At 35.8% G+C, this 23,515-nt stretch overlaps 1 protein-coding gene across 2 annotated transcripts in view; it reads left to right on the top strand.

The window, feature by feature from the left end:
- calcr.S (calcitonin receptor S homeolog) overlaps positions 1-23,515 on the top strand; it is a 161,279-nt gene that overhangs the window by 110,932 nt on the left and 26,832 nt on the right. For both annotated transcript variants that reach the window (XM_018269183.2, XM_041567480.1), the window contains one exon: positions 6,215-6,368. In XM_018269183.2, the coding sequence (XP_018124672.1) occupies positions 6,215-6,368 (154 nt within the window). The remainder of the gene's footprint in view (positions 1-6,214; positions 6,369-23,515) is intronic.

Genomic DNA, 23,515 nt, shown 5'->3' with positions numbered 1-23,515 from the left:
GCTCAGCAGTTAGGGACCATCTGACAATTCCTATCCACAACAGTAAATGAAGGGATAATTTCACTGCATACTGTCAGGTTTCTTTTAAAAACGGTACATATTTTTTAATTAAAGTATATTGGAGATAAGTTTATTTTTCATTAAAGAAAGTAAAAATAAGATTTTATTTTTTTTGCCTTTACATGCCCTTTAAAGGGGACCTGTCACCCAGACATAAAAAGTATAATGAAAGTCCTTTTCATACTAAACATGAAATCCAAATTCTTTATATTTTATTAAAGCATTCATAACTATCGTAAACTCTTTTAAAAAATCTCAGCTGTCAATCAAATATTGCTTGCCCCTATGCCTAAGACATAGAGACAGGGCAGGCAATTACTTTCACTTTCCATTCAGAATTTACTAGATGTCACTGCACTTCTCACATTCCCCCGTTTTTTCACCGTTTAATTGTGTAGCCAGGGCATGGGGATGGACATCAGGTCCCCCAGTCTGGTGCACAAACAAGATTCTGAGATGATACAAGGCTTGCCTTTATAACGGTGTCCACAAAATGGCTCCTGCCTGCTTGCTATAATTATGAATTCCCAGACCGAAGGAAACAAGATTAAATAATTTATATAGTGTAATTAAAGTTTATTTTGCTTGACTAATGGGATAAAATAGGATTAAGAAAAAAATTTTCAGGTGACAGGTCCCCTTTAAGATGGATGATGGTGCATACTTAGTGGATAGGATAGGACAGTTACACTTAGAAAAATTTAGACAAGAGCATTTACTTTGCTCAATCGAAAGACATTTAGAAGCAGAAATATTTTTATACGTATGAGTTCATCACCGATGTGGAATTTTCTGTTTTTTATCAGTTTAGCATTGGTTTAACAGCTTGGCAAATCAACATACAAATCAACTAATCTGTAAACCCCCCAGTATTCTGCCAATTGTCAACAAACTGTCAGTAGAATGCTGCAAAATGAACAGCTAATCTCTTATTTAAATCAGTGATAGACAGCAAGCCTATTCGGCCAAAAGACCCAAGAAGTGCGTCACAATTTATTTAACCCTTTTGTTGGGTACAAATAGCATAAGGATTTGTTTTTTTCCCTGGGAGTAATTAAAGGAATAGTTAAGTGTGAAAATAAAAACTGTGTAAATAGATAGGCTGTGCAAAATAAAAAATGTTTCTAATATAGTTAGTTAGCCAAAAATGTAATGTATAAAGGCTGGAGTGACTGGATGTCTAATAAAACAGCCAGAATCCCACTTCCTGCTTTTCAGCTCTATAACTCTGAGTTAGTCAGCGACTTGAAGGGGGGCCATATGGTAATTTTCTGTTAAGTGAGTTTGTAATTGATCCTCGCATTCAGCTCAGATTCAAAAGCAACAGATATGACCCATGTGGCCCCCCTCAAGTCTCTGATTGGTTACTGTCTGTTAGCCAGGGTAACCAGTCAGTGTAAACAAAGAGAGCTGAAAATCAGGAAGTAGTGTCCTGACTGACTTGTTATACGTCAAATCACTCCAGCCTTTATACATTACATTTTTGGCTAATTAACTATATTAGAAACATTTTTTATTTTGCACAGCCTATCTATTTACCCAGTTTTTATTTTTACACTGAACAGAGCATTACACAGAAAAGAGAGAGAATTATGTGGCTTGTTTTGTATTTTGTCTGTTTCACCAAATGAAAGGATGAGAGTCACAGGAAACCAGAATAAGAAATAATAAGCCCCCTGCTATGAGATAGTCTTTTAGTATATAGCAGGAGGTATATTATTCTTTTTATAATGCACATTTCTTAAATGTTTTCTTAACAGAACTCTTTGATAACATAATAATATCCTCCCAGGGAGTGCGAGGCATAGGATGAGGGAACCCAGCCTGAAGGCCAGTCAGGGTGAAATTTTGGATCATTTACTAGTATATAGTAGTGGCTATCCAGAAACATGTTATCTAAAAAGCTCTGAATTAAGGGAAGACCATCTTAATTTTAATCAAATTCAAAATGTTTTATATTATTTCCTTTATCTCTGTAATAATAAAACAGTGGCTTGTACTTGATCCCACTAAGATAATTAATCTTTATTGGATGCAAAACAATACTTTTGGGTTTACTTAATGATAAGTACATTTGTTTTGTAGAATTATGTTATGGCGATCCAAACCACAGAAAGATCCCTTATCTGTAAATCCCCAGGTCCCAAGCATTCTGGATAATGGGTCCCATACTTGTATAAAATAAATATCTGTAATGATTACAGGGTGACTATTAACAACTAAAATTTCTTAATTTTAATCAAATTCAAAATGTTTTATATTATTTCCTTTATCTCTGTAATAATAAAACAGTGGCTTGTACTTGATCCCACTAAGATAATTAATCTTTATTGGATGCAAAACAATACTTTTGGGTTTACTTAATGTTAAGTATATTTGTTTTGTAGAATTATGTTATGGAGATCCAAACCACAGAAAGATCCCTTATCTGTAAATCCCCAGGTCCCAAGCATTCTGGATAATGGGTCCCATACTTGTATTGAATACATATCTGTAATGATTACAGGGTGACTATTAACAACTAAAATTTCTTATATCTGTAACCATATTATGAGAAAAGGGGACCTGCTCAAATACAGGTATGGGACCTGTTATCCAGAAAGCCCAGGGACCTGGGGTTTTCTGGATAATGGATCCTTAAGTAATTTGGATCTTCATAGACTACTATAAAATCATGTAAACATTAAATAAACCCAATGGGCTGGTTTTGCTTCCAATAAAGATTAATTATATCTTAGTTGGGATCAAGTACAAAGTATTGTTTTATTATTACAGAGAAAAAGGAAATCATTTGGATTATTTGATTATAATGGAGTCTATGGGAGATGGCCATTCCGTAATTCTGAGCTTTCTGGATAGCGGATCCCATACATGTATTGAGGATATCTATTTCTTCTAATATAATTCACTTGGTTTCTTATGAAACATTTCATCCTATTTTTCCATTCTCACTTAAAAACGAATTGATGGCTAAGCTCTAAAATGTAGTATGGACTTAAATTTAATATTTTACCATTTGTTGCCTCAATTAATATGAAATAATTAAAGGGGAACTTTTGTGAAAATGAGAATTAAATACAAGCCTCATTTCAAAGAAATAAACTTTCTAAATATAAATGATTTAAAATGTAGACTTTGGGGCAGATTTACTAAGGGTCGAAGTGAATTTTCGAAGTTAAAAACTTTGAATTTCTGACTATTTTTGGGTACATTGACCATCGAATAGGCCTAAATTCGACTTTGACTTTGTTTCGAAGTAAATCGAAGAACTGTCTCTTTAAAAAAGTTTGACTTCGACACTTCGCCACCTTAAACCTGCTGAATTGCTATGTTAGCCTATGGGGACCTCCTAGAACCTATAGCCAACATTTGGCTAAGTCTTTAGAAGGTCGAAAGGAAAATCGTTCAAATCGTTCGATTAAAAAAAACATTGACTTCGACATTCGAAGTCGAAGTAATCCAATTCGATGGTCAAATTTCGAAGTATTTTCCACTTCGAAGTTCGACCCTTGATAAATCTGCCCCTTTGTGTCATAATTGGTTATTATGGAAGACAGTTCAGTCTATTATTTTGTCTAAGGCAGCAAATGGAGCATACGCCAAAGTATATATGACCTAACTATCCTTTGAAACCTTAATCCCACTTAATTCAACTGCATGAAAAGAGACAGATTGCTGAGAGAAAGTATGGGTATTCAGGGGTGGGATCTGCTATCCATAAATGTGTTATTCAGAAAGCTCTGAATTACGGGAAGGTCCTCTCTATTTTAATCAAATAATTAAAAAAAAAAAATCCTATTGGGTTTCATTAATGGTTAAATAATTTTCTTAGTGGATCCAAAGCATGAAGATCCAAATTACAGAAAGACGCCTAAAACACCAGGTACCAAGTATTATGGATAATAGATCTTATACCTATTTTACTAGATTTTGTAATAAAAAAGTCTGATTGCTTGAAGCACTTTCCCTGCAGAAAAACAAGTAGACATGGTCTTGTTTCCAGTCTTGCTGCCAATAGCCTGGGAATGTAACTTGTATGTGGTTTATGTACAGAGAATAACATGGAATGCTGTCCTTCATTATTTTAAACTTTTTTCTTGATATACACCTAGGACAAAATATAACATTTCCCTTTTTATCACCTTTTTATACTAATTAATTGAGATAGGAGGAATCTCACATGTTAACAGTGGCTGAACGTGTAGCCAAAGCAATAGCTTCACCTCTGTTTATATAATTTTGGCCTGAAAAGTTGTGTATCTCCGTTGAAGAAGCCCTTTTCAAATGTATTTTTGGACAGTCTGTTTAGATTCATATGTACAGAAAGGATCCATGGTTTATGTCAGACGTAACTATATACCGTTCTGTGTTGGCTTTGATTGGGGTCTGTTCTCTAAATCTCATTCGCTTTTCACCAGGATTGGCTGCGTTCTGATATATTGCCTCTTACTGTACATACAGACTGTGTGTCATTGCTATGAGCTGCCTGGGAAGTGATCAACAGAGTGGCCCATCAGATGGAAGTGCAGCCAGTGATTAGTTGAGACGATAAGCATTCTATACATACAGTATGATATCTGCATCATTGTCATATAATAATAATGACCATATGGCCATTTGTCTTACAACATAGACCCCAGGTTAATGACAAGGCTAATGAACTTCCACAGTATTACAGTTCTGTCTACACGAATGTAAACTTTATTCTGTAGTCAGAAATCTATCCTAATCTGTTACATGGCAATTACTGGAAGTTTATTTGCCTCTGGTTCGTGAACTTGTGTCTCATTAAATGACTGCCCCGCTGAACAAAAAATGGTGGACTTGACTAACAAATGTAGTAGGAATCGCATTGTAACAATTGAATTGCCTTTACATTACATATATTAATACATACCCACTCAGTGACACAGAGACAGAAATATGACTATTATTGGCTTGTTGGACATTCTGATTATAATTCCATTAAAGGGGGAACTCCACAGAAACATAACTTGAGCTTTTTGAAAAGTAAACATAATTTCAAGCAGCTTTGCAATATACATTAATTAAAAAATATGTAGACTTTTCATTATTTTAAATGGTTTGGAACAGTTCCCTAAGCCTAGCCCCCTGGTCTCCTGCTGATCTGTCTGACTACTTTGCTGAGCTGGCTGACTACTGTTACTTTTTATCAACAGCCATCTGTCCTCAGCCTGCATCCTCCAAATTCCCTGCACATGTGATTTCAATAAGGAACTGGACATCACGGTGCAATGCATTGTGGGTTATGGTTTGGAAGCCGGAGTTCCCCTTTTAATATGTGTATTAGCGTTAATGTGGGACTGGCATTGTTTTCAATAAATCACTGTAATTTTTTAAATTAAAGCACTGAATATACAGTAAATGGTAAATGGGGAGATCTATTTTACCCAACTTTCTGATTAAGTGCCGTAAGGTAACCTTCTTGCCTTGTCAAAGCACCTTCAGGGGACCCATCCCTATAATAATGAATTCCTGCCAAAGTGAATGCAGCCCATACACAACTCCTGATCATTTCAGTTTCATCAGAAGAAATGTTTATGTCATTACATTCCTAATGAGCCAGGGGCATCCGTCGCCATGTCTTTCATTGCGTCTTTCATTGCGTATGTGTTTGGGAGGAGCAAATAGACCAAAACAACTGGAACTTTCCTGGAGCTTGAAGTCTTCTTTAGCGATAAATTGGTACCAAGCTATTTGTTTGCAATTGAATGCTTTATAATTTGTTATGTGGTTATCAAAGTTATTTCCAGAAAGCAGGAAGAAAATGGTTCTTTCTTCAAAAATATAGCAAACCTTGCGCTAGCTAGCCAACAAGTGCTAGGAACATCTGGAACTGAATTAGGAGATACGTTTTTCTGAATTTGGCCAAAAGGGTAAAGACCAAGAAACTAAGCAACCATTTAAACTTTATAACATATTTTAGGGGATACTTATTATATAGACCTAAAAGTGATGTGTGAACCTTTAAGTAACAGGTTATACTGTATGTAGAGGTTTGTTTATGAATGCTTAATCTGAGCTCATGGTCATTTGAATAGAAAACCCCTAAAAGAGTCTTATCAAGCTGCTTGGTGTGATCATTTTTGGCTTCATTTTAATTGAATGCTTTATCTCCATTTATGTTTTCCAGGTAAGCTGCAAAGTTCTCCAGTTTTTTAGCCAATACATGCTGGGATGCAATTATTTCTGGATGCTTTGTGAAGGAATCTACCTCCATACACTGATAGTGGTGGCAGTTTTTGCAGAAGAACAGCATTTACATTGGTATTATCTGCTCGGCTGGGGTGAGTAAGATGCTCAGAATGGTGCTTGTCATCTGCATATATTATTAATGACCACAAGCAAAATTATGTTGTATGTGTAGATATTTGAGACGACACAAGGAATGGATTTTACTCCAGAATCAATGATTGTGGTTATTATATTATAATATATTTACAGATATTCATCACATTCCCAGATCCCATACCTGTATCATAATAAACAGGGGTCAGGGTAAGATATTTTATTACTTTATTTTATTGTTTTAAAGGAACAGTAACACAAAAAAAGAAAGTGTTTTAAAGTAATGAGAATATAATGTCCTGCTGCGCTGCACTGGTACAACTGGTGTGTTTGCTTCAGAAAGACTCTTATAGTTTATATAAACAAGCTGCTGTGTAGCCATGGGGGCAGCCATTCAAGCACAGGATACACAGTAGATAACAGATAAGCTCTGTAGTATATAATGAAATTCTTCCAAACGTATGTTATCTATTGTGTAACCGTTGCTTGGAGGGCTTCCCACATGGCTTATTTAAATAAATTATAGTTGTGTTTCAAACACACCAATTTTACCAGTGCAGGGCAACGCTATATTATATTACCATTCCTTTAAAACAATTTCAATTTCTGGTGTTACTGTTCCTTTAACTATTCTGCTTATAAAAATAGTCATAGTCATAGACAAGTTTTTAAAACTAAAAGAGGAAATCTGCTTGAACTGTATACAACTTCAACTTTCTTGTTAAAGGCAACATTTTGCTCAGACTTCATGTGTCAAACTGATGATTTAATTCCCTATGAAATCATTTTTCCTCCAGGCAATGAATAAATGGCTTAGAGATTACATAGGGCAAATATGTGGCTAATGTAGCGGGGAAGATATCAGGGGAAAGGAAACACTGTCTGCATTGATTTCAAGTGCTTAATAAATGAAAGAATTCTATCTGAGATGATAAATGGACACTAATTTCTCTTATCATCTGTACTAGCAATTAGAGAGGAAAGAACTCGGTTAACATAGATTTGTCACTGTCACTTTAACTCACAGCTAATGGACCTCGGCACTTGATTCAAATAGTTTTATACAATGCACTATTTAAAACTTGTGCCTTACCCACTATTATTGTATTAGTAGTAATGAAAAATAATACATTTACCCAAAATGTACTATATGTCCAATCACAAGTATATCATACACTTTTTGAAGAACCAAGCAAACTTTAAGGGCTCTTACACATGAGCGTTCTGACCTGCGCTCCCCTGCGTTCCGTTTTTTGGCGTTAAGCTGCAGGGGAGCGCAGGAATAGACGCAAGTCATTATTTGAAATGGGGCTGTACTCACTCAGGCGCGTGTAGGCGCCGAACGCAGGAAAAATGCAGCATGTTGCGTCTGAACCTGCGTTCGGCGCCTACACGCGCCTGAGTGAGTACAGCCCCATTTCAAATAATGACTTGCGTCTATTCCTGCGCTCCCCTGCGGCTGAACGCCAAAAAACGGAACACAGGGGAGCGCAGGTCAGAACGCTCATGTGTAAGAGCCCTAAAACTCAACTCCAATTTCTTCCAACAAACATACAGGCAGGTAAAGTGGCTCTGTGATAGGGGCATTAGATTGTTAACTCCTGTGGGGCAGGGACTGATGTGAATAATTTCTACTCTCCATGAAGCATTGTGGAATATGTCAGTGCTTTATAATTATGAAAAAAAATAAAAAATGTATCTAATATAGTTAGTAAGCCAAAAATGTAATATATAAAGGCTGGAGTGAACAGATGTCTAATAAAACAGCCAGAATCCAACTTCCTGCTTTTCAGCTCTATAACTCTGAGTTAGTCAGCGACTTGAAGGGGGGCCACATGGTAAATTTCTGTTCAGTGAGTTTGTAATTGATCCTCAGCATTCAGCTCAGATTCAAAAGCAACAGATATGACCCATGTGGCCCCCCTCAAGTCTCTGATTGGTTACTGCCTGGTAGCCAGGGTAACCAGTCAGTGTAAACAAAGAGAGCTAAAAAGCAGGAATAAGTGTCTGACTGACATGTTATACATCCAGTCACTCCAGCCTTTATACATTACATTTTTGGCTAATTAACTATATTAGAAACATTTTTTATTTTGCACAGCTTATCTATTTACCCAGTTTTTATTTTTACACTGTACAATTCCTTTAAAGTTATGTGGATAAAAGGATTTTGTTTTGCAGGAAAGCTTCATTGTCTCTTCAATAGATGTGATATCATTTAGCCTATCAACCATTCTTATGATAGCTACACAAATAATGACTTTAGGCTAAATGTAGAAGAACATTTTTTTAATATTCAGCTCTCAAACTGCTTCTAGACTGTAACGCACATGAGTAGTCCCAAGGGGCCTAAGAACCAATGTCTTAGAGTTGTAGTTCAGCAGCAGTTGACTTATTATCTCGCGTACTGAATATTATTCTCTGTATTGTTCATGTGTACTTGCTTCTGGCTGCAACCAAGTTTTGTTGCTGGAGTTTGTATTCCCAAGTGATGTGCAGTCATCAGTTTGTTTGTCCCCGCAGTAAGAAACTAATAAACTGTGCAGTTGCAGTGGGATTAGTGTGCTTGATCTGTGTTGTATGCAGTGTGCAACACCATGCATCTGAGTTTTCAGTACAGAATATTATATGTTTGTAAATGTTTATTCCTGCCATTGCTGTAACCACCTGTAACCTTGTACACCCAGTTTAAAACGTTAAGGTTACTGCAATGGATTTTTTCATTGGGCTGAATCAAGACCTGTTCTTGGATTTTTTTGGATCATTTACATTTGCTGCCTAGAAATACTTAATCCATCAAGGTGCTAATTAAGCAGTTTTACTGCTCAAAGGGGATATTCACCTTTTGCAACGTCCTACCACAGTGGTATGAGTTTGCAAAAGAAGCACTTTTCTAAATATAATCTTGTAGCAAAAACTGATAGTTTTATTAAATTTAATTCAGAATTCCAATTACTCTAACATCCTTTTAGCTAGTAGTTCCCACAAACAAAATCGCATTGTATCAATAGGTTATAGGAACCACATACACTTGTTCTTTCAACTGTACTGCTATTAGAACATTGTGGAATATGTCAGTGCTTTATAATTATGAAAAAAAATAAAAAATGTATCTAATATAGTTAGTAAGCCAAAAATGTAATATATAAAGGCTGGAGTGAACAGATGTCTAATAAAACAGCCAGAATCCAACTTCCTGCTTTTCAGCTCTATAACTCTGAGTTAGTCAGCGACTTGAAGGGGGGCCACATGGTAAATTTCTGTTCAGTGAGTTTGTAATTGACCCTCAGCATTCAGCTCAGATTCAAAAGCAACAGAAATGACCCATGTGGCCCCCCTCAAGTCTCTGATTGGTTACTGCCTGGTAGCCAGGGTAACCAGTCAGTGTAAACAAAGAGAGCTAAAAAGCAGGAATAAGTGTCTGACTGACATGTTATACATCCAGTCACTCCAGACTTTATACATTACATTTTTGGCTAATTAACTATATTAGAAACATTTTTTATTTTGCACAGCCTATCTATTTACCCAGTTTTTATTTTTACACTGTACAATTCCTTTAAAGTTATGTGGATAAAAGGATTTTGTTTTGCTGGAAAGCTTCATTATCTCTTCAATAAATGTGATATCATTTAGCCTATCAACCATTCTTATGATAGCTACACAAATAATGACTTTAGGCTAAATCTAGAAGAACATTTTTTTAATATTCAGCTCTCAAACTGCTTCTAGACTGTAACGCACATGAGTAGTCCCAAGGGGCCTAAGAACCAATGTCTTAGAGTTGTAGTTCAGCAGCAGTTGACTTATTATCTCGCGTACTGAATATTATTCTCTGTATTGTTCATGTGTACTTGCTTCTGGCTGCAACCAAGTTTTGTTGCTGGAGTTTGTATTCCCAAGTGATGTGCAGTCATCAGTTTGTTTGTCCCCGCCGTAAGAAACTAATAAACTGTGCAGTTGCAGTGGGATTAGCCTGCTTGATCTGTGTTGTATGCAGTGTGCAACACCATGCATCTGAGTTTTCAGTACAGAATATTATATGTTTGTAAATGTTTATTCCTGCCATTGCTGTAACCACCTGTAACCTTGTACACCCAGTTTAAAACGTTAAGGTTACTGCAATGGATTTTTTCATTGGGCTGAATCAAGACCTGTTCTTGGATTTTTTGGATCATTTACATTTGCTGCCTAGAAATACTTAATCCATCAAGGTGCTAATTAAGCAGTTTTACTGCTCAAAGGGGATATTCACCTTTTGCAACGTCCTACCACAGTGGTATGAGTTTGCAAAAGAAGCACTTTTCTAAATATAATCTTGTAGCAAAAACTGATAGTTTTATTAAATTTAATTCAGAATTCCAATTACTCTAACATCCTTTTAGCTAGTAGTTCCCACAAACAAAATCGCATTGTATCAATAGGTTATAGGAACCACATACACTTGTTCTTTCAACTGCTGAAAAGCAGGAATAAGTGTCTGACTGACATGTTATACATCCAGTCACTCCAGCCTTTATACATTACATTTTTGGCTAATTAACTATATTAGAAACATTTTTTTATTTTGCACAGCCTATCTATTTACCCAGTTTTTATTTTTACACTGTACAATTCCTTTAAAGTTATGTGGATAAAAGGATTTTGTTTTGCTGGAAAGCTTCATTATCTCTTCAATAAATGTGATATCATTTAGCCTATCAACCATTCTTATGATAGCTACACAAATAATGACTTTAGGCTAAATGTAGAAGAACATTTTTTTAATATTCAGCTCTCAAACTGCTTCTAGACTGTAACGCACATGAGTAGTCCCAAGGGGCCTAAGAACCAATGTCTTAGAGTTGTAGTTCAGCAGCAGTTGACTTATTATCTCGCGTACTGAATATTATTCTCTGTATTGTTCATGTGTACTTGCTTCTGGCTGCAACCAAGTTTTGTTGCTGGAGTTTGTATTCCCAAGTGATGTGCAGTCATCAGTTTGTTTGTCCCCGCCGTAAGAAACTTAATAAACTGTGCAGTTGCAGTGGGATTAGTGTGCTTGATCTGTGTTGTATGCAGTGTGCAACACCATGCATCTGAGTTTTCAGTACAGAATATTATATGTTTGTAAATGTTTATTCCTGCCATTGCTGTAACCACCTGTAACCTTGTACACCCAGTTTAAAACGTTAAGGTTACTGCAATGGATTTTTTCATTGGGCTGAATCAAGACCTGTTCTTGGATTTTTTGGATCATTTACATTTGCTGCCTAGAAATACTTAATCCATCAAGGTGCTAATTAAGCAGTTTTACTGCTCAAAGGGGATATTCAACTTTTGCAACGTCCTACCACAGTGGTATGAGCTTGCAAAAGAAGCACTTTTCTAAATATAATCTTGTAGCAAAAACTGATAGTTTTATTAAATTTAATTCAGAATTCAAATTACTCTAACATCTTTTTAGCTAGTAGTTCCCACAAACAAAATCGCATTGTATCAATAGGTTATAGGAACCACATACACTTGTTCTTTCAACTGTACTGCTATTAGAACATTGTGGAATATGTCAGTGCTTTATAATTATGAAAAAAATAAAAAATGTATCTAATATAGTTAGTAAGCCAAAAATGTAATATATAAAGGCTGGAGTGAACAGATGTCTAATAAAACAGCCAGAATCCAACTTCCTGCTTTTCAGCTCTATAACTCTGAGTTAGTCAGCGACTTGAAGGGGGGCCACATGGTAAATTTCTGTTCAGTGAGTTTGTAATTGACCCTCAGCATTCAGCTCAGATTCAAAAGCAACAGAAATGACCCATGTGGCCCCCCTCAAGTCTCTGATTGGTTACTGCCTGGTAGCCAGGGTAACCAGTCAGTGTAAACAAAGAGAGCTAAAAAGCAGGAATAAGTGTCTGACTGACATGTTATACATCCAGTCACTCCAGCCTTTATACATTACATTTTTGGCTAATTAACTATATTAGAAACATTTTTTATTTTGCACAGCCTATCTATTTACCCAGTTTTTATTTTTACACTGTACAATTCCTTTAAAGTTATGTGGATAAAAGGATTTTGTTTTGCTGGAAAGCTTCATTATCTCTTCAATAAATGTGATATCATTTAGCCTATCAACCATTCTTATGATAGCTACACAAATAATGACTTTAGGCTAAATCTAGAAGAACATTTTTTTAATATTCAGCTCTCAAACTGCTTCTAGACTGTAACGCACATGAGTAGTCCCAAGGGGCCTAAGAACCAATGTCTTAGAGTTGTAGTTCAGCAGCAGTTGACTTATTATCTCGCGTACTGAATATTATTCTCTGTATTGTTCATGTGTACTTGCTTCTGGCTGCAACCAAGTTTTGTTGCTGGAGTTTGTATTCCCAAGTGATGTGCAGTCATCAGTTTGTTTGTCCCCGCCGTAAGAAACTAATAAACTGTGCAGTTGCAGTGGGATTAGCCTGCTTGATCTGTGTTGTATGCAGTGTGCAACACCATGCATCTGAGTTTTCAGTACAGAATATTATATGTTTGTAAATGTTTATTCCTGCCATTGCTGTAACCACCTGTAACCTTGTACACCCAGTTTAAAACGTTAAGGTTACTGCAATGGATTTTTTCATTGGGCTGAATCAAGACCTGTTCTTGGATTTTTTTGGATCATTTACATTTGCTGCCTAGAAATACTTAATCCATCAAGGTGCTAATTAAGCAGTTTTACTGCTCAAAGGGGATATTCACCTTTTGCAACGTCCTACCACAGTGGTATGAGTTTGCAAAAGAAGCACTTTTCTAAATATAATCTTGTAACAAAAACTGATAGTTTTATTAAATTTAATTCAGAATTCCAATTACTCTAACATCCTTTTAGCTAGTAGTTCCCACAAACAAAATCGCATTGTATCAATAGGTTATAGGAACCACATACACTTGTTCTTTCAACTGCTGAAAAGCAGGAATAAGTGTCTGACTGACATGTTATACATCCAGTCACTCCAGCCTTTATACATTACATTTTTGGCTAATTAACTATATTAGAAACATTTTTTTATTTTGCACAGCCTATCTATTTACCCAGTTTTTATTTTTACACTGTACAATTCCTTTAAAGTTATGTGGATAAAAGGATTTTGTTTTGCTGGAAAGCTTCACTATCTCTTCAATAAATGTGATATCATTTAGCCTATCAACCATTCTTATGATAGCTACACAAATAATGACTTTAGGCTAAATGTAGAAGAACATTTTTTTAATATTCAGCTCTCAAACTGCTTCTAGACTGTAACGCACATGAGTAGTCCCAAGGGGCCTAAGAACCAATGTCTTAGAGTTGTAGTTCAGCAGCAGTTGACTTATTATCTCGCGTACTGAATATTATTCTCTGTATTGTTCATGTGTACTTGCTTCTGGCTGCAACCAAGTTTTGTTGCTGGAGTTTGTATTCCCAAGTGATGTGCAGTCATCAGTTTGTTTGTCCCCGCCGTAAGAAACTTAATAAACTGTGCAGTTGCAGTGGGATTAGTGTGCTTGATCTGTGTTGTATGCAGTGTGCAACACCATGCATCTGAGTTTTCAGTACAGAATATTATATGTTTGTAAATGTTTATTCCTGCCATTGCTGTAACCACCTGTAACCTTGTACACCCAGTTTAAAACGTTAAGGTTACTGCAATGGATTTTTTCATTGGGCTGAATCAAGACCTGTTCTTGGATTTTTTGGATCATTTACATTTGCTGCCTAGAAATACTTAATCCATCAAGGTGCTAATTAAGCAGTTTTACTGCTCAAAGGGGATATTCAACTTTTGCAACGTCCTACCACAGTGGTATGAGCTTGCAAAAGAAGCACTTTTCTAAATATAATCTTGTAGCAAAAACTGATAGTTTTATTATATTTAATTCAGAATTCAAATTGCTCTAACATCCTTTTAGCTAGTAGTTCCCACAAACAAAATCGCATTGTATCAATAGGTTATAGGAACCACATACACTTGTTCTTTCAACTGTACTGCTATTAGAACATTGTGGAATATGTCAGTGCTTTATAATTATGAAAAAAAATAAAAAATGTATCTAATATAGTTAGTAAGCCAAAAATGTAATATATAAAGGCTGGAGTGAACAGATGTCTAATAAAACAGCCAGAATCCAACTTCCTGCTTTTCAGCTCTATAACTCTGAGTTAGTCAGCGACTTGAAGGGGGGCCGCATGGTAAATTTCTGTTCAGTGAGTTTGTAATTGACCCTCAGCATTCAGCTCAGATTCAAAAGCAACAGAAATGACCCATGTGGCCCCCTCAAGTCTCTGATTGGTTACTGCCTGGTAGCCAGGGTAACCAGTCAGTGTAAACAAAGAGAGCTAAAAAGCAGGAATAAGTGTCTGACTGACATGTTATACATCCAGTCACTCCAGCCTTTATACATTACATTTTTGGCTAATTAACTATATTAGAAACATTTTTTATTTTGCACAGCCTATCTATTTACCCAGTTTTTATTTTTACACTGTACAATTCCTTTAAAGTTATGTGGATAAAAAGGATTTTGTTTTGCTGGAAAGCTTCATTATCTCTTCAATAAATGTGATATCATTTAGCCTATCAACCATTCTTATGATAGCTACACAAATAATGACTTTAGGCTAAATCTAGAAGAACATTTTTTTAATATTCAGCTCTCAAACTGCTTCTAGACTGTAACGCACATGAGTAGTCCCAAGGGGCCTAAGAACCAATGTCTTAGAGTTGTAGTTCAGCAGCAGTTGACTTATTATCTCGCGTACTGAATATTATTCTCTGTATTGTTCATGTGTACTTGCTTCTGGCTGCAACCAAGTTTTGTTGCTGGAGTTTGTATTCCCAAGTGATGTGCAGTCATCAGTTTGTTTGTCCCCGCCGTAAGAAACTAATAAACTGTGCAGTTGCAGTGGGATTAGCCTGCTTGATCTGTGTTGTATGCAGTGTGCAACACCATGCATCTGAGTTTTCAGTACAGAATATTATATGTTTGTAAATGTTTATTCCTGCCATTGCTGTAACCACCTGTAACCTTGTACACCCAGTTTAAAACGTTAAGGTTACTGCAATGGATTTTTTCATTGGGCTGAATCAAGACCTGTTCTTGGATTTTTTGGATCATTTACATTTGCTGCCTAGAAATACTTAATCCATCAAGGTGCTAATTAAGCAGTTTTACTGCTCAAAGGGGATATTCACCTTTTGCAACGTCCTACCACAGTGGTATGAGTTTGCAAAAGAAGCACTTTTCTAAATATAATCTTGTAACAAAAACTGATAGTTTTATTAAATTTAATTCAGAATTCCAATTACTCTAACATCCTTTTAGCTAGTAGTTCCCACAAACAAAATCGCATTGTATCAATAGGTTATAGGAACCACATACACTTGTTCTTTCAACTGCTGAAAAGCAGGAATAAGTGTCTGACTGACATGTTATACATCCAGTCACTCCAGCCTTTATACATTACATTTTGGCTAATTAACTATATTAGAAACATTTTTTTATTTTGCACAGCCTATCTATTTACCCAGTTTTTATTTTTACACTGTACAATTCCTTTAAAGTTATGTGGATAAAGGATTTTGTTTTGCTGGAAAGCTTCACTATCTCTTCAATAAATGTGATATCATTTAGCCTATCAACCATTCTTATGATAGCTACACAAATAATGACTTTAGGCTAAATGTAGAAGAACATTTTTTTAATATTCAGCTCTCAAACTGCTTCTAGACTGTAACGCACATGAGTAGTCCCAAGGGGCCTAAGAACCAATGTCTTAGAGTTGTAGTTCAGCAGCAGTTGACTTATTATCTCGCGTACTGAATATTATTCTCTGTATTGTTCATGTGTACTTGCTTCTGGCTGCAACCAAGTTTTGTTGCTGGAGTTTGTATTCCCAAGTGATGTGCAGTCATCAGTTTGTTTGTCCCCGCCGTAAGAAACTTAATAAACTGTGCAGTTGCAGTGGGATTAGTGTGCTTGATCTGTGTTGTATGCAGTGTGCAACACCATGCATCTGAGTTTTCAGTACAGAATATTATATGTTTGTAAATGTTTATTCCTGCCATTGCTGTAACCACCTGTAACCTTGTACACCCAGTTTAAAACGTTAAGGTTACTGCAATGGATTTTTTCATTGGGCTGAATCAAGACCTGTTCTTGGATTTTTTGGATCATTTACATTTGCTGCCTAGAAATACTTAATCCATCAAGGTGCTAATTAAGCAGTTTTACTGCTCAAAGGGGATATTCAACTTTTGCAACGTCCTACCACAGTGGTATGAGCTTGCAAAAGAAGCACTTTTCTAAATATAATCTTGTAGCAAAAACTGATAGTTTTATTAAATTTAATTCAGAATTCAAATTACTCTAACATCCTTTTAGCTAGTAGTTCCCACAAACAAAATCGCATTGTATCAATAGGTTATAGGAACCACATACACTTGTTCTTTCAACTGTACTGCTATTAGAACATTGTGGAATATGTCAGTGCTTTATAATTATGAAAAAAAATAAAAAATGTATCTAATATAGTTAGTAAGCCAAAAATGTAATATATAAAGGCTGGAGTGAACAGATGTCTAATAAAACAGCCAGAATCCAACTTCCTGCTTTTCAGCTCTATAACTCTGAGTTAGTCAGCGACTTGAAGGGGGGCCACATGGTAAATTTCTGTTCAGTGAGTTTGTAATTGACCCTCAGCATTCAGCTCAGATTCAAAAGCAACAGAAATGACCCATGTGGCCCCCCTCAAGTCTCTGATTGGTTACTGCCTGGTAGCCAGGGTAACCAGTCAGTGTAAACAAAGAGAGCTAAAAAGCAGGAATAAGTGTCTGACTGACATGTTATACATCCAGTCACTCCAGCCTTTATACATTACATTTTTGGCTAATTAACTAAATTAGAAACATTTTTTATTTTGCACAGCCTATCTATTTACCCAGTTTTTATTTTTACACTGTACAATTCCTTTAAAGTTATGTGGATAAAAGGATTTTGTTTTGCTGGAAAGCTTCATTATCTCTTCAATAAATGTGATATCATTTAGCCTATCAACCATTCTTATGATAGCTACACAAATAATGACTTTAGGCTAAATCTAGAAGAACATTTTTTTAATATTCAGCTCTCAAACTGCTTCTAGACTGTAACGCACATGAGTAGTCCCAAGGGGCCTAAGAACCAATGTCTTAGAGTTGTAGTTCAGCAGCAGTTGACTTATTATCTCGCGTACTGAATATTATTCTCTGTATTGTTCATGTGTACTTGCTTCTGGCTGCAACCAAGTTTTGTTGCTGGAGTTTGTATTCCCAAGTGATGTGCAGTCATCAGTTTGTTTGTCCCCGCCGTAAGAAACTAATAAACTGTGCAGTTGCAGTGGGATTAGCCTGCTTGATCTGTGTTGTATGCAGTGTGCAACACCATGCATCTGAGTTTTCAGTACAGAATATTATATGTTTGTAAATGTTTATTCCTGCCATTGCTGTAACCACCTGTAACCTTGTACACACAGTTTAAAACGTTAAGGTTACTGCAATGGATTTTTTCATTGGGCTGAATCAAGACCTGTTCTTGGATTTTTTGGATCATTTGGATTTGCTGCCTAGAAATACTTAATCCATCAAGGTGCTAATTAAGCAGTTTTACTGCTCAAAGGGGATATTCACCTTTTGCAACGTCCTACCACAGTGGTATGAGTTTGCAAAAGAAGCACTTTTCTAAATATAATCTTGTAGAAAAAACTGATAGTTTTATTATATTTAATTCAGAATTCCAATTACTCTAACATCCTTTTAGCTAGTAGTTCCCACAAACAAAATCGCATTGTATCAATAGGTTATAGGAACCACATACACTTGTTCTTTCAACTGCTGAAAAGCAGGAATAAGTGTCTGACTGACATGTTATACATCCAGTCACTCCAGCCTTTATACATTACATTTTTGGCTAATTAACTATATTAGAAACATTTTTTATTTTGCACAGCCTATCTATTTACCCAGTTTTTATTTTTACACTGTACAATTCCTTTAAAGTTATGTGGATAAAAGGATTTTGTTTTGCTGGAAAGCTTCATTATCTCTTCAATAAATGTGATATCATTTAGCCTATCAACCATTCTTATGATAGCTACACAAATAATGACTTTAGGCTAAATGTAGAAGAACATTTTTTTAATTTTCAGCTCTCAAACTGCTTCTAGACTGTAACGCACATGAGTAGTCCCAAGGGGCCTAAGAACCAATGTCTTAGAGTTGTAGTTCAGCAGCAGTTGACTTATTATCTCGCGTACTGAATATTATTCTCTGTATTGTTCATGTGTACTTGCTTCTGGCTGCAACCAAGTTTTGTTGCTGGAGTTTGTATTCCCAAGTGATGTGCAGTCATCAGTTTGTTTGTCCCCGCCGTAAGAAACTTAATAAACTGTGCAGTTGCAGTGGGATTAGTGTGCTTGATCTGTGTTGTATGCAGTGTGCAACACCATGCATCTGAGTTTTCAGTACAGAATATTATATGTTTGTAAATGTTTATTCCTGCCATTGCTGTAACCACCTGTAACCTTGTACACCCAGTTTAAAACGTTAAGGTTACTGCAATGGATTTTTTCATTGGGCTGAATCAAGACCTGTTCTTGGATTTTTTGGATCATTTACATTTGCTGCCTAGAAATACTTAATCCATCAAGGTGCTAATTAAGCAGTTTTACTGCTCAAAGGGGATATTCAACTTTTGCAACGTCCTACCACAGTGGTATGAGCTTGCAAAAGAAGCACTTTTCTAAATATAATCTTGTAGCAAAAACTGATAGTTTTATTAAATTTAATTCAGAATTCAAATTACTCTAACATCCTTTTAGCTAGTAGTTCCCACAAACAAAATCGCATTGTATCAATAGGTTATAGGAACCACATACACTTGTTCTTTCAACTGTACTGCTATTAGAACATTGTGGAATATGTCAGTGCTTTATAATTATGAAAAAAAATAAAAAATGTATCTAATATAGTTAGTAAGCCAAAAATGTAATATATAAAGGCTGGAGTGAACAGATGTCTAATAAAACAGCCAGAATCCAACTTCCTGCTTTTCAGCTCTATAACTCTGAGTTAGTCAGCGACTTGAAGGGGGGCCACATGGTAAATTTCTGTTCAGTGAGTTTGTAATTGACCCTCAGCATTCAGCTCAGATTCAAAAGCAACAGAAATGACCCATGTGGCCCCCCTCAAGTCTCTGATTGGTTACTGCCTGGTAGCCAGGGTAACCAGTCAGTGTAAACAAAGAGAGCTAAAAAGCAGGAATAAGTGTCTGACTGACATGTTATACATCCAGTCACTCCAGCCTTTATACATTACATTTTTGGCTAATTAACTAAATTAGAAACATTTTTTATTTTGCACAGCCTATCTATTTACCCAGTTTTTATTTTTACACTGTACAATTCCTTTAAAGTTATGTGGATAAAAGGATTTTGTTTTGCTGGAAAGCTTCATTATCTCTTCAATAAATGTGATATCATTTAGCCTATCAACCATTCTTATGATAGCTACACAAATAATGACTTTAGGCTAAATCTAGAAGAACATTTTTTTAATATTCAGCTCTCAAACTGCTTCTAGACTGTAACGCACATGAGTAGTCCCAAGGGGCCTAAGAACCAATGTCTTAGAGTTGTAGTTCAGCAGCAGTTGACTTATTATCTCGCATACTGAATATTATTCTCTGTATTGTTCATGTGTACTTGCTTCTGGCTGCAACCAAGTTTTGTTGCTGGAGTTTGTATTCCCAAGTGATGTGCAGTCATCAGTTTGTTTGTCCCCGCCGTAAGAAACTAATAAACTGTGCAGTTGCAGTGGGATTAGCCTGCTTGATCTGTGTTGTATGCAGTGTGCAACACCATGCATCTGAGTTTTCAGTACAGAATATTATATGTTTGTAAATGTTTATTCCTGCCATTGCTGTAACCACCTGTAACCTTGTACACCCAGTTTAAAACGTTAAGGTTACTGCAATGGATTTTTTCATTGGGCTGAATCAAGACCTGTTCTTGGATTTTTTGGATCATTTACATTTGCTGCCTAGAAATACTTAATCCATCAAGGTGCTAATTAAGCAGTTTTACTGCTCAAAGGGGATATTCACCTTTTGCAACGTCCTACCACAGTGGTATGAGTTTGCAAAAGAAGCACTTTTCTAAATATAATCTTGTAGCAAAAACTGATAGTTTTATTAAATTTAATTCAGAATTCCAATTACTCTAACATCCTTTTAGCTAGTAGTTCCCACAAACAAAATCGCATTGTATCAATAGGTTATAGGAACCACATACACTTGTTCTTTCAACTGCTGAAAAGCAGGAATAAGTGTCTGACTGACATGTTATACATCCAGTCACTCCAGCCTTTATACATTACATTTTTGGCTAATTAACTATATTAGAAACATTTTTTATTTTGCACAGCCTATCTATTTACCCAGTTTTTATTTTTACACTGTACAATTCCTTTAAAGTTATGTGGATAAAAGGATTTTGTTTTGCTGGAAAGCTTCATTATCTCTTCAATAAATGTGATATCATTTAGCCTATCAACCATTCTTATGATAGCTACACAAATAATGACTTTAGGCTAAATGTAGAAGAACATTTTTTTAATATTCAGCTCTCAAACTGCTTCTAGACTGTAACGCACATGAGTAGTCCCAAGGGGCCTAAGAACCAATGTCTTAGAGTTGTAGTTCAGCAGCAGTTGACTTATTATCTCGCGTACTGAATATTATTCTCTGTATTGTTCATGTGTACTTGCTTCTGGCTGCAACCAAGTTTTGTTGCTGGAGTTTGTATTCCCAAGTGATGTGCAGTCATCAGTTTGTTTGTCCCCGCCGTAAGAAACTTAATAAACTGTGCAGTTGCATTAGTGTGCTTGATCTGTGTTGTATGCAGTGTGCAACACCATGCATCTGAGTTTTCAGTACAGAATATTATATGTTTGTAAATGTTTATTCCTGCCATTGCTGTAACCACCTGTAACCTTGTACACCCAGTTTAAAACGTTAAGGTTACTGCAATGGATTTTTTCATTGGGCTGAATCAAGACCTGTTCTTGGATTTTTTGGATCATTTACATTTGCTGCCTAGAAATACTTAATCCATCAAGGTGCTAATTAAGCAGTTTTACTGCTCAAAGGGGATATTCAACTTTTGCAACGTCCTACCACAGTGGTAGCACTTTTCTAAATATAATCTTGTAGCAAAAACTGATAGTTTTATTAAATTTAATTCAGAATTCAAATTACTCTAACATCCTTTTAGCTAGTAGTTCCCACAAACAAAATCGCATTGTATCAATAGGTTATAGGAACCACATACACTTGTTCTTTCAACTGTACTGCTATTAGAACATTGTGGAATATGTCAGTGCTTTATAATTATGAAAAAAAATAAAAAATGTATCTAATATAGTTAGTAAGCCAAAAATGTAATATATAAAGGCTGGAGTGAACAGATGTCTAATAAAACAGCCAGAATCCAACTTCCTGCTTTTCAGCTCTATAACTCTGAGTTAGTCAGCGACTTGAAGGGGGGCCACATGGTAAATTTCTGTTCAGTGAGTTTGTAATTGACCCTCAGCATTCAGCTCAGATTCAAAAGCAACAGAAATGACCCATGTGGCCCCCCTCAAGTCTCTGATTGGTTACTGCCTGGTAGCCAGGGTAACCAGTCAGTGTAAACAAAGAGAGCTAAAAAGCAGGAATAAGTGTCTGACTGACATGTTATACATCCAGTCACTCCAGCCTTTATACATTACATTTTTGGCTAATTAACTATATTAGAAACATTTTTTATTTTGCACAGCCTATCTATTTACCCAGTTTTTATTTTTACACTGTACAATTCCTTTAAAGTTATGTGGATAAAAGGATTTTGTTTTGCTGGAAAGCTTCATTATCTCTTCAATAAATGTGATATCATTTAGCCTATCAACCATTCTTATGATAGCTACACAAATAATGACTTTAGGCTAAATCTAGAAGAACATTTTTTAATATTCAGCTCTCAAACTGCTTCTAGACTGTAACGCACATGAGTAGTCCCAAGGGGCCTAAGAACCAATGTCTTAGAGTTGTAGTTCAGCAGCAGTTGACTTATTATCTCGCGTACTGAATATTATTCTCTGTATTGTTCATGTGTACTTGCTTCTGGCTGCAACCAAGTTTTGTTGCTGGAGTTTGTATTCCCAAGTGATGTGCAGTCATCAGTTTGTTTGTCCCCGCCGTAAGAAACTAATAAACTGTGCAGTTGCAGTGGGATTAGCCTGCTTGATCTGTGTTGTATGCAGTGTGCAACACCATGCATCTGAGTTTTCAGTACAGAATATTATATGTTTGTAAATGTTTATTCCTGCCATTGCTGTAACCACCTGTAACCTTGTACACCCAGTTTAAAACGTTAAGGTTACTGCAATGGATTTTTTCATTGGGCTGAATCAAGACCTGTTCTTGGATTTTTTTGGATCATTTACATTTGCTGCCTAGAAATACTTAATCCATCAAGGTGCTAATTAAGCAGTTTTACTGCTCAAAGGGGATATTCACCTTTTGCAACGTCCTACCACAGTGGTATGAGTTTGCAAAAGAAGCACTTTTCTAAATATAATCTTGTAACAAAAACTGATAGTTTTATTAAATTTAATTCAGAATTCCAATTACTCTAACATCCTTTTAGCTAGTAGTTCCCACAAACAAAATCGCATTGTATCAATAGGTTATAGGAACCACATACACTTGTTCTTTCAACTGCTGAAAAGCAGGAATAAGTGTCTGACTGACATGTTATACATCCAGTCACTCCAGCCTTTATACATTACATTTTTGGCTAATTAACTATATTAGAAACATTTTTTTATTTTGCACAGCCTATCTATTTACCCAGTTTTTATTTTTACACTGTACAATTCCTTTAAAGTTATGTGGATAAAAGGATTTTGTTTTGCTGGAAAGCTTCACTATCTCTTCAATAAATGTGATATCATTTAGCCTATCAACCATTCTTATGATAGCTACACAAATAATGACTTTAGGCTAAATGTAGAAGAACATTTTTTTAATATTCAGCTCTCAAACTGCTTCTAGACTGTAACGC

Source organism: Xenopus laevis, chromosome 6S (genome assembly GCF_017654675.1).
Source record: "Xenopus laevis strain J_2021 chromosome 6S, Xenopus_laevis_v10.1, whole genome shotgun sequence".
In the NCBI taxonomy this organism is placed as follows: domain Eukaryota; kingdom Metazoa; phylum Chordata; class Amphibia; order Anura; family Pipidae; genus Xenopus; species Xenopus laevis.
Note: the sequence above shows the minus strand (reverse complement) of the source record. Positions and strands in the feature narration are given on the sequence as shown.